The sequence below is a fragment of the Ziziphus jujuba genome, chromosome 11 (assembly GCF_031755915.1).
Source record: "Ziziphus jujuba cultivar Dongzao chromosome 11, ASM3175591v1".
Lineage (NCBI taxonomy): Eukaryota > Viridiplantae > Streptophyta > Magnoliopsida > Rosales > Rhamnaceae > Ziziphus > Ziziphus jujuba.
In genome coordinates this window covers 13,369,920-13,383,093 of record NC_083389.1, presented here as the reverse complement: position 1 = coordinate 13,383,093, position 13,174 = coordinate 13,369,920, and the positions used below count along the sequence as shown (strand labels likewise).

The 13,174-nt window shown below is 35.0% G+C and overlaps 1 protein-coding gene across 1 annotated transcript; it reads right to left on the bottom strand.

The window, feature by feature from the left end:
* Nucleotides 1–1,428: 1,428 nt before the first annotated feature.
* LOC107432486 (receptor-like protein 53) lies at nucleotides 1,429–9,318 on the bottom strand. Its single transcript, XM_060812893.1, has 5 exons — nucleotides 9,232–9,318; nucleotides 7,123–7,370; nucleotides 6,833–6,981; nucleotides 2,182–3,479; nucleotides 1,429–2,082 (listed from the first exon to the last, which is right to left on the bottom strand). Exons 1-5 carry the CDS (start codon nucleotides 9,316–9,318, stop codon nucleotides 1,429–1,431), a joined length of 2,436 nt encoding a protein of 811 aa, XP_060668876.1.
* Nucleotides 9,319–13,174: the final 3,856 nt, after the last annotated feature.

The window sequence follows — 13,174 nt, the reverse complement described above, 5'->3', positions numbered from 1 at the left end:
ACGGGATTACAAATCCGGTCTTACTTCCCGGAGATCGGACCGGTGGTGGCCGGAATCTCACCGGAAAACTTTCGGGATTCAACTCCTCGATCCTCTCAAACCATCGCGAATTGGAGGAAAAGGACCCAGGATTTGGATTCAGGGGGTCGGAATCAATGGGGAGGGACCGAAGACAGGACTGGGTACTCGCCGGAATAGGAATTTCTCCGGCAAACCGTCGCGGTCACGGGCAATCGTCGCCGCCGCCGGCACGTGCGGTGGCTGATGGCCGAGATTTTTAGAGGTTTTGTAGCTTGAAGGGAGAGGGTCTCAACGGTACCGGTGGTGACAAGAATGGAGGCTGGAATGTGGAGATCTCGGTGGTTGAAGGAATTGGCGCCGCCGCCGGAAAAAGCCCCGACCCGGGCACGTCGCTGATCGGTTGGCCGTGAAATTTTGCAGTTTGGTCGGGAATGGGGAGGCGCTCCTGGCTGGCCGGCGAGTGTGGCAAGAATCGGCTGGAAAATTTGACAACTCCGATGGCCGGCAATTTTCTCTCTCCCTCTCTCTCTTTCTCTCTCCCCCCCTCCCCCCGTTGTTTTGCCAAATAAAAGCCACCGTGGGTGACACTGTTCACCCACGTGGGCCTCTCAGATGTCGACATGTGGTGTTACTGTGCACTTAAGCCAGATATAATAAAATATTATCGTATTCGGAAAATTTCACAAGTTCATAACTTTTTAACCCGATATCCAATTTAAGCGTGCCGCTAGTCTATGAACTTGTATCGACGAGTGCTTTACAACCATATGAAATTCAAAACAAAATTCTACAACGATAAAAAGTCAACTCTTGGCACCTTTTGGACAGTTTGCACCTCGACTTGTTTTGCCCATAACTTTCAAACCGTAGCTCTGTTTTGCGACGTGCTACTAGTCTACGAACTCGGGGCATCATGTACTTCGCTACAGTACCACGATCGACAAGAAAATTCAACCAGAACAAAAAGTTAACTTTTGACCCACTCGATCAACAATCAACCTCGGTCAACGTGCAAAAGTTTCAATGCAGTTTGGGACGGGATGTTACATGTTGCTTCTTTGCATTAATACTCTCTCATCTTACCAAGCTAAGGTCAAGAATTTGAATCCTTAAATGATAAACTAACATATCTATATATATATATATAGAGAGAGAGAGAGAGAGACACACACACACACACACACAAAAAAAAAATATAGGATTATCATTTTAGATAATTTTAGATAATATTTACATAATAATAAAAGTAATATGCATTAGAAAGTATTTAAAAAATTTCTGCAAAACCAACTCTTGATCCAACAGAAGAAAGCATTAAGCACAGTTTACTTATACATCATAGTACAATCTAATGTAAATCATATCACAGAAAACAATAATACATGGTATTATTAATGGATCATCGTTTCAATAGTAAATTAAACCCACAATAATTACACGATCGTCATCAAAAGCATAGATCAGAAGGTCCTTCACAGAGGCATAATATGTGTACCTGTCTTCCTCATCTCCCATATAAGTCACAGTTGATGACTTATCTTGGTTGGAAATTTGAATCATTGAGCTCCAAGTTCTGAAGTAATCTGGTGGTAAAGTTCCATTAAACCCATTGAAAGATAGGTCAAAAATCTGCAACATTCCAAATCCAAAAATGTTGTCATGAAGATTCCACAGAGGACCGAAAAATTTATTGCTTCGCAACACAAGAACCTGCAACTTTGAAAGTTTTGCTAGCCAAGAAGGGAATGTGTCTTTTATTTCATTATGCCCAAGGTTCAGGATCTCCAACTGTTTGCATTTGCTTAAGGAGTGTGGGACTTTCCCTTGCAATCGGTTGTTGCTGAGGTCCAAGGTCGTGAAGTTGAAGTGGGAGGAAGAAGCACGTGTACATAATCTACCCAAAAAATGCGGAATAGTGCCATTCAAAAGGTTATTGGACACATCAAGAAATTGGAGATTCTTCAACTTACAGAACAATGGCTGAATGCCACCGGTCAAGTTGTTATTTGAAACAATATAGTAAGCTATGGAATCCGGTGGAACTACAACTGGGCCTTGCAACTTGTTGGAATGTAGGTTTAGCTAATATAATGTTTTCCAAGGTCGAATCGAAGGGGCTACGTCCCAACCGCTAATGAAATTGTGAGAAAGATCCAATACATTCAAGGTGTCTATACCAACACTCAAGAACCATTTAGGTATGGGGCCTTCAATTCTGTTGTGGGAAAGATCAAGCACATCTAAACGAGGTAGGGACTTCAAGATTTCTAGAAATTCAGATATGTTGCAGGAAGACAAATTGAAATATTCAAGATTGTGAACAAAGGAAGTCAAATTGTGTGCATTTGATAGCTTGGAAATGTTATTACATTGGAGATCAAGCTTATATAACAAATTCAGCTCTAACAAGTAGCCCAACTCAAATGTTCCACTCATGTAATTTGAACCAAGGTAGAGCTCCTCCAAGTTCTGTAATTTGGATATCGACTTCGGAATTTTCCCAGTTAACTTGTTTCCACTTATACCCAATACCCACAATTGGGACGAGCCGACATTTTGAATATTGAAAGGGCCGCTGAATTGATTATCATCCATGAACATCACTTCTAAAGAAGAAATTGTAAACAGAGACCAAGGAATGACTCCTTCAAAACAATTGCTAGAAATATCCAAGAATATTAGTTGGCTAAGGTTTCCATCTGACCAAGGAAATTTACCACTGAAATTATTATATAGAATTTCTAAAGATGTCAGCCCTATGAGGTTTCCAAGTGAAGAAGGAATCTGTCCGCTAAGATTATTCTCTGAAAGATATAAATTTTCCAGCCTTGTGAGGTTTACAAGTGAAGGAGGAATTTGACCACTTAGATTATTACGGAAAAGATACAAATTTTCAAGCTTTGTAAGGTTTCCAAGCGAATCAGGAATTTGACCACTAAGATTATTCTCTGAAAGATCTAAATGGTCTAAGTTTGTGAGGTTTCCAAGGATGAGAGGAATTTGGCTATTAAGATTATTACCTTGAAGTATTAAATCTTCAAGCCTGATGAGGTCTCCAAGTGAAGATGGAATATTACCACTGACACCACTATACATGAGATTTAAACTTTGCAATTTTTTCAGATTTCCAAATGAAGATGGGATTTGACCACTGAAATTATTTTTAGAAAGATCTAAAATTTCGAGACGTGAGAGATTTCCAAGTGAAAAGGCTAATTCACCACTAAGTTGAAGCGCAGCAAGCTTCAAAATAGTGAGCTTTGAAAGTTTTCCCACTGAAGGAAGAAGTTGATTAATGCTACTGAAGTTGTTTCCGGAGAGGTATAACTCTGTGAGTTGTGAAAGATTCCAAAGTGAAAAAGGAAGAGTGCCTGAAAAATCACAATATCCGATATCCAAAACATTCAAGGACTTGAGGTTTTCGATTGAATCTGGCAATGTTGCAGAAAGGTTTGTATCTGAAAGAATTAAGGACCTTAGGTTACTGCCATTATGAAACTTTGGACGAAAGCTGTTAGGACCCGTCCAAGATTTCTCACCGGAACCCTAGACAAGCCCTAATCCCAAGAAAATCGTACCGGATCTTCCAATGGAAAATCCAACAGAACCTCCCCTAAAGGTTCGACTTACCACAAATTTTTCCTGCACGAAAAACACTTCTAGAAACATCCCCATATTCCTCCCACCTTACTCCAATTTGTTTCTACAAATTTACAGCATTCCAAAATAATAACAGGGAATCAGGAAGCAATTAAACAAATATCTGTTCAATCCGTATACAGAGCATTATACAAATAAATATGAAATTAATACAATGACAGATGAAGCAATACAAGATGAAGAGGAAAAAGAGAGGAAATGCTTCTTGGACTTTCGGCAATGAACTGGACCTAAGGGAACGGAATTTAAAAATATGATATGCTAATCATCTCAGTGAGTAACCCAATCTACTATACAGTAATAATAATAATAAAAGGGTAAATAACTTAGTTAATTGATTAATAAGAAATAAGTAAATAAATAATAGGTAGTTTAAAAATAATATTTTTCCTCAAAACCCTTACGATTCACCTAGTTGGAAAAGTTTCCCTTTTAAAACGTTTTACAAAACCCACTATTTGTATGCCCGAAAACCAAAGAAAACAATTAGTCAATAATTTTCTAATAAAACACAAAAATTTAAGGATCCAAAATTTATAATGAAACAAATAGAAATAAAAATAACTTGTAATAATTACTAAATAATTAATGCATGTCATAACAATTAATACCGACATATTAATAAAACTCACATTAAAACAATTCGTAGAATAATTAAGTAATTAAAATAAATCAATTTATTGAACAATTAAGCAAAGGAAAAATTAAATCAAATTAAAACCTCCATTTAAAATAATTAATAAAAACAACATTAAATATATTCTTAATTTAAATACAATTTTAAAATATTTATTTTGAAATCCATGTTCCGAAAACCACTTGATGCACCCACTATATACCAGTGGTGTCAATGGTACCCAGAGTCCCGAGCACCACCAAACAGGAGGTTAAAGAGAGAAACCGGCATACGGTAGTGTGGCGTCCCACCACGCCGCTGCTAACAGGAGTCCCGGCCATGAAAGGGCGGCCTACCCTCATCCAATGGCAACCACAGGACAACCCCATAATCATCTGTGCGCTACTCACACTTACCTGCGCACTCACCACATCCACCTGCGCACTAATCACATCCATATACACAGAATACCAGTACGTGTATGATGCATCTAAAAACTCATAAATCATAAATCAATATTTTTCAAAATCTCAAAATTTCATAAATACTACTGGGTTTATTCCATTCAATTAAACCCGTAAATTTTCCACAATTCCTTTATAAATCATCGTCATAAATCCATCACATAAATTCCATAAATTTCAAATCCATCAACTCTCAATTCCATCAATTTAAATATATAAATTTTCCAATGGCATAAATATTTTGAACATAACAATTTGAATCAAATATGTCATTTAAACCTCATAAAATCCACAATAATCAAAATTCTCATAAATATACATTTTAAACACATAGTAAATCCATCAATGAAATTAACAACAATTTAAAATAAATATTCCGTCAATTCCTCAAAATTCAAAATATAATTAAATCACATAAAAATTCCAAAATTTGTAAATCCATATAAATGCATTTTTATTGCTGAAATAAACTCATAATAATTTCAACAATAAGTCAATAATGTTAAAAATCATAATTTCTTTAAATATCAATTTTTCATAAAATGAATTTCCATAATTTATCAAAATCGAAATATGCTTCGGTGCACACACATATACACATTTCAAATTGTCCAAATATTAGCATCAAAATTTAATTTGCAATTTATCACATAATTAATATAATATAAACATTCAAATATTAAAATATAACGAAATATAATTAATTTGACACCTGAAATTAATTTTTTGAAGGTGGGTCACTCATCTCGAGTACGCAATTAACCTAAGATCCTCCATGGGATCAATTCCACGACGCACCCGTGCTCCTAAAACAACAATATTACATAACTCAAATAAATTAATATTTTATTCGGATAAATAATACCCCGTACCGGGGGGAGCTAACGCAAACGGTATCTAAAATTCACAAATAAGGTGTCTATGGAAAGCTAAGGAGTCGAGGATCACATTATCGGCCTCCATTGACCCCAATTCTGCCGGTGGTGGTCAGAATTTGCCCGGGCAGTACCGGCCGAACTTCACCTCCTCATAACTTGCGAACCACTTTGAATTTAAATAATTGGAGACCATATTTGAACTCAGAAGACCCAAAATAGGGGGAAAGGAGTGGAAAATCTGACTAGGCTGGCCGGAAACGGCAAGAATCGCCGAAAAAACAAAATGAGCCGTCACCGGCTTCAACCGCCGATCTGGACACGTCGCCGATCGGCCGGCAGCCAAACTTGACCACCAAGCTCACCGACGACTGGGCTTCGCCGATGGCCAATGCGTGTGGCCGCCCAATGACCAGAAATGGAGAAACGGCAAGGACCTAAGAGGAGGAAAAGGGAAGGAAAAGAAAGAAGAAGAAAGATTCGGGGGGCTGGGGGGTGTTTGTTCCCACGTGGGAGAAGGAAAAAAAGAAAAGAAAAAGAAAATAAAAGAAAATAATTGAATAATATTAAAATAATATTATTGTATAGAATAATAATAAAATAATATGATATTTAATTATGGTTGACATGTGGCATCTCACCGTTGTGACACATGGCACCCTTTATTAAGTCACACTTGGCACACTGTTCACATATTTAAAAATAATATTAAAATAATACTGTATTTGAAAAACTCTACAGGCCCATAACTTTCAAACCACATGTCCAAATCGGGCGTATCACTTGCCCATGAACTCGTATCGACGAGTACTTCACAACCATGCATGAGTCAAAGCTCAACTTTGCATGAACAAAAAGTCAACTCCGACACCCCTTGGACAATTTGGACCTCAACTTGTTTTACTCATAACTTTCAATCTGTAGCTCCGTTTTCAACGTGCTATTAGTCTATGGACTCGTGACAATGTGTACTTTTTAATGGTGTCTCGGTCAATGTGAAATTCATCCGGAAGCAAAAAGTCAACATTTGACTCTTCTCGGTCAACAACGGTCAAATCCGGTCAACCTTGGTCAAATTTTAGAAATTTTTGATGTACTTCAGGACGGAATGTTATAAAAGCCAGTGAAAATACTATTCATTGACAAATCAATGACTCGTACCTTAGACAAGAGAAAGATATTATTGGGAAATCTACCATGCAAACGGCATCCACCCAGCAAAAGAGATTCTAAGGAAGATAAGTTTGTCAGGGATTCAGGTAGTGATGAAGACAGGTTCACGTAGTCTATGACAATTTCTCTAATATTTGTCATGTTTTTGACAAGCCCTTTGATCATGTCTACTCTATGTAAAAAACTATATCCTTTAAATGGATCAAAATGGAGATTGTAAGAGAGATAAAGTGAAATCAAGTTGTTCAGCCAAAATATTCTAGATGGGATATGCCCATAGAAATAAGATGAAGAGAGGTTGAGATGCGTTAACCTTGAAAGGAGGCCCAACTCTGAAGGAATTGCAGAGAAACTAAAGTTGTTAAAGGCGAGATTGAGTTGTTGGAGTTGATGAAAGTTGAAGCGGCTGCTATTAGAATGCAAAGGCCCATGAAGCCAACTGTGGTTGAGATCTAGGCTTTCCGCATGTCCAGTTTCCATGTTGCATGAAACACCATCCCAATAACAGAAGTCCTTTTCCGCCTTCCAAAACTTCGTCTTTCGATAGCCATTATCCCCGTTCTTTAACCAGTAATAATGGTAGAATGGATCATATTCGTAAGAATAATTGGGTTTGTGAAATGCAAATTCATGTTTGAATTGCAACAAAGCAGAGGCTTGGTCCGGGAAGCATAATATTTTGTGAAAGGAAGTGGTAATATTGAAAGAATGTGACACAGAAGAGCAACATGAAACCATGAGGTAAAGTAACAAGGCATACACATTGCAATTCATCATCTTTGTTTTAGCAAGAATGATATAGAGTTAGTACACTGGGGTGCTGGAGCTATCTATATATAAAGCCTCATTTAGTCAGGCATCGATTAACGAGTCTATATATTGGACTAATATATAAATCTTTATTATTTTAGTGGTCTTTTCTTGGTCAATATAAAAGGATTTCTTTATTCTCCATGTGCTTTTCTGTGTATTTTGGGTTCTTTTGGTTTATTAAAAACCCTTCTTTAAAGCCAAAAAAAAAAAAAAATAGCCCAATACATAGTTTTTCATTTACATTTATCTCTCTGTAGGAGGTTCAGGTTACAGATTTCTTCGTTACAAAATATTAAAAATAAGAGAAAAATCAATCAAACAAACAAAATCTCAAATTATAAAATAGAGAAAATATAATTGGAGACATAAAACTAAGTCGTTGCCCAAGTTTTTTACATGTACACTATATGAAAGACTAAGAAGTCTAGCAGGCATTTTATAGTGGGAAATCCACTATATGGGAGACTTAGAAGTCTTTCAACCATTAAAGCTTAATTGATCAATCTATTAATTTTAATCTTTAAGGTTTTGGTCCATATGGAGCGCATTTTTAGGAGTTTTATAACTCCTAAATGCATCTACACGTGAAAAAGCAAGGCAAAGAAGATTCAAAAAGAGAGGCACCATGGAAAAGCAAGGCTAGGAAGATTCAGAGAAGCAAGGGAAGGTAAAAAAGACAAATAAAGAGAAATCAGATAAAGATTCGAAGAAAATTAAATGTAATGTTTAATTAATAGATAAAAAGGAACTCTTTGCTTGCTCTTAATTGAATTTGTATATTGGAAAATCATTTGAAGGTGTTAAGAAAGTTCTCTAATTTTGGCTGGCTCAATTGTTCCAACCAACAACTATGAATGTAAACTTCTGAATATGATGAACCTTATAAGCTTACATATATTTATTGACAAAACATGTCTGAAGTATTAGGAAGTGATCATTTTGAAGAGTGCAAAAGTAATCACCCACAACCACAATATTGACTGTTTTCTATGGGCTTCAAGATTTTACTAGCATAACAAGTTGAGAGTGAGATAATGAATTGAATGGCTCTTTTGACGGGACCCTTTTTTACCTTCTTTTGAAAATGTCCTTTTTAAACATTCGATAAGATTCAGCTGAATAATATTAAATTATTTAGTACATGTCGAGCAATAATATTGAATTATTTAACACATATCAATTAAATAATATAGATATATTTAGTTGATAAAAATTAAAAATGCTTTTCATCTTTAAAAAATACTTTTTTTGTTTTTTTTTTTTTACGATAGATACATATAATTTTAATACATTGATAAACATGCATAGGAATGTCAATTTGCCCCGTTCATCCCAAAAACCGCTATGCACTGCTCCTAACAGAGCGGTTTTCCCTCAAAAAACAGGGCTGTGGGATGGGTTCGGGCTCAACTCCTTAGGCCATTATCGGGGCTGAGCCAGGCCCAAGGATTAAATACCCCAGCCCCAACCCAGCCCGTATATATTTATTTATTTATTTATTTATTTTATATTTCCATTGTCACTGTTAACTGAAGCTTGAAACTAACAAGCCCAACCTCAGCCCTATTTCTAAATAAAATAACTATTTAAAAAGGTTCCAGCTACTGACCTCTCCCATGATAAGCACTTCCAATTCATCTTTGTAGTTTTGCTTCTTAATTAGCTGCTTGGCATTTGTATGAAGCATCAAGCCCATCATAATTGTCCTGTTTAAATGAGAGAATCAAACTTCTACTCCAAGTTTAAGAATAAGACCGCACATTCATAAACCCCTAATAAAAGGACTTATTTGATCACACCTAACCAACTAGTAAGTATTAAGGGAAAAACTTAGTTGTATATGGTACCTCCAATCAGTCTCATTTCCTAACTATACTTGGCATCCACTTTGATTTTCAAGTTCTATGTTGAAGTATTTTTTGGTCCAAAGTTGGAGAATGGTAATTCGTATACAATTTAATTGTCTTTCTTTTTCTTTCTTTTTTTCCTTTATTTTTTTGTTCTTTTGGTAATGTCTAATTGTCTTTCAATTTTTGTACAAATTTATCATTAAAAAAAATTAGTATACAATTTAATTAGTATACATTTGTATACAATCTAACTAACTAGTATACATTTTATTCATAAAAGAAAATTTTTTTATATAAATTTATCAAAAAAAATTATATCAATTATTTAAAAAATAAATAAAAAATAAAAAAAGAGAAAACCGTTCTGTACCGTCACCTTGACATTCTTAAACATGTATTATTTAATTATCTTAAATATAATTTTATTTGGCAAAAGATATAAATATAATCCAAAGCTTCAACCTTTATAATATTTTCTAGTAATTAGTTTAATAAGTGCTCTTAAGATTTTAATATTTTATTGATTAAACATTCTCAATAAAATATAATTATATTTAAATTAATTTTACTAAATTCTATTTTACTTTGATAAATTAAATATTTTTGCTTCAACTATACAAAAAAATTTCAGTTTTTATATAAAAATTGTTTTTAGTTATAATTACTTGAACTTAGTTATATTATTTGATTGATGTGATTGATGGATACTGAATTGTTTAGCTAGAGTCTAAGAATGATATTTTTGGAAATTTGTGTGAACTGGGGTGGGTGGGAATAAAAAATTTATCTGAACGATCCTAATAAATTTGGGTCCATCTATGTATTTTGGGCCTAAAACAAATATAGGAACACTCGTCCAGCATCATTTTCTGGGGCTTCATTGTCCTAATCAAGTCACAAATTTGCTAACTCTGCTATGTTCTATTCTATATAAGCTCACACATTATTTATTTTTTAAAATTTTTTTTTTTAATATATACTAATACAAAATAAATATCTTATCCTAAAAAGAAAAACTGAGAAGAAGCTGAATCAGGTATGAGAAACTCGAAATCCAATTACGAATGCAGATTTCACTTGCCCAATTGGTTGCAAGTATTTACTCTATTTTAGATTATTAATTAGAAGAAGGTTATTGCTGCTTTGATGGAGGTAGGAGTGGGCAAAAACCGACCTGACCCGACAAAACCGACTAAACCGAAGAATTTGGGTCGGTTTGGGTTGGTTTTTATTGTTTAGTCGGTTTGGGTCGGGTTATACATATAAAAATGTTAGATTTTCGGTTCGGGTTACGGGTTGGAAGGAATTTTAACCCACCCAACCCAAACCGAACCGTTTCATACCCAAAGAGCCATTTTGCAAAAATTATTTTCATTAAATTATTTCTATGAAATTTTGTAAGCCATTGATCTCTCACCATCTAATTACCACCGTTGGATTTCAAGATGAAAACACAATACACAACAGTGACAGCACTCAACAGTCAACACAATCTCAGATTCTCACAAAACGAAATTGAAGCCCTAGCATTCGCGTCTCCAGTCGCCACTCGCAGGCAGCATCCTCCGGCCAGCCACCACCCGATTGAACTCCCAAGCAATGCCACCACTTGAACAACCGCTGGCACCGGACCCAGTCCACTCGTCGCCCTCTCGCCGATCGCCATTCGCCACCACTCGTCGCCCTCCCAAGTCCCAAGCTCTGCAGGTAAAAATCATTATATTTCTTATTATTATTATAGTGATTATTGATTGATTGAAATTGAAATTGATTAGTGATTATTATAGTGATCATATTTCATTTGGTGTTCATGGCCTTCCAATTCTGAACATGGCTCCACTATTTTTAAGTGCCTTTCAGTTTTCATCTTTCAGAAAAAAATAATAATAATAAAATAAAACAAAATGGGAAAAAAGTTGATAGTGTGGTGGATGCTATCTCCTTATACCTTTTCATCATAAGAAGTTCCTTTGCTTTTATTTAGTGGGAGGTATAAATTTGTACAAATACTTCCCCAGATCGTGTAGTACGAGTACCTAAAACAATATAGAAGGAAAAGCAGAAAAGAAAAAAACATATACGTAAAGCATGTTGAAATAGCTCGCTAGAGCCAAATACTTATGAATTCCTAACCCTAGAAGTCAGAAGGATTCGAATTTTCAACCAGTTAAACTTTGTTTCAATGTCAAACATGCCATGTTTAGGATGATGATGATGAAGAGTAAGAGCAAGTAGATCCGCTGAGAATAAGCATTTTATAGGATTGGTTATCGACTTACAGCCAAAATGTTCCTAGATTAAAATGACAGTATATATATATATATATACGTTCCAAATAAAGTTAAAAACAGAGAATTGTCAATTTCTGCGTGTGCCAAACTGATGACCATTACTTTTCCTTATGGAGGGTCCCTACCTTCCCATATGGTTGGCCATTCATCCGTAACTTGTTTTGTTTCCTTTTGCTTCTTCCTTCCAACTACTTTATGTCGTTTATGATCGCGCAATCATAAATTTGGTGCTTATCGTTTCATTAATTTTCTTGGCTATGTATGTCATGATGATAAATACAAATAAGCATTCACACATATAAATATATATCCTAAGCAATTAATTAATAAACTTCCAAAATTTATGGGAAGCTTATATAGAAATACTTTAATTGAGAGTCATTTTGTCAAGAGGTAGTATTAATTTGTTGTCTGGTTTCTAAATCAATCGTTTTAATAAAGCAACCGTGGATCTGAAAAATAATATTTATAGTTTTACTTTTCTGGAGGACTGATTCAAAATGGTGATGAAGTGAGAGTATGATTGAGGAAAAAAAGTCAAAGCGTATAAATGGGTTAATTAAGCAACGAGTGGGACTAGCCTTCTTAGATAATCATTTTTGAAGCATTGTGAAAGAGAGTCTAATTATCTCGTATGTAATCTCCTTGACTGTTCTATTTACTTTTATATCAGAACCATATATATCTAACAATTAAGTGATTAAGTATAGGCGGATTATCTTGTATTTTGTATTTTAAATTTTTGGGTTTTTCCCCTGTATATATCATTTTCCACTCAATGGGGGCCAATAGACCCACAAACCCATGCTGCAACCCTACAAATTTCAAATGTTCGAATTTGAACTAAATTGACGAACGGAGAGAGAAAGAATCTATCCCACTCAAAGCGTTATCATATTTATATGTATGTAGATAATTAATTTCCCAGGTGCTTGCTACTTTGTGTGTGCATATATTTTTAAGAGTTAAATACATTTAGCCCCACTGAACTATTATAGGTTTTGCACTTTACCCTGCAAACTTCATTAAGTATTACACTGCCTCTGAACTTTTTTTAAAAAAAATATATATATATATATATATATATATATATATATATATATATTTTGTCACTTTCCAATTCTTCTATTTTGTCTAATAAATTTGGCAAAATTAGATATGCAAACCAATTCAAAAATGAAACAAAACCTTAACCTGCATTTTTTGTTCACAATCGCAGAATATATTGGAAGAAAGCTACTTCTTCAGTCACCTTCAAGGACCAAACAGCTTGCCTGAATCACCTGTTGGACAGGCTTCTCAAACTCTCAGCAGTCAACACTAATTTGGGCAGTGAATCTAATTCCTCTCCAAATGGTAGAACAGATGTGGCAGGTTTGATAAGCTTCTAATTCTCTGGAATTTATTCTCT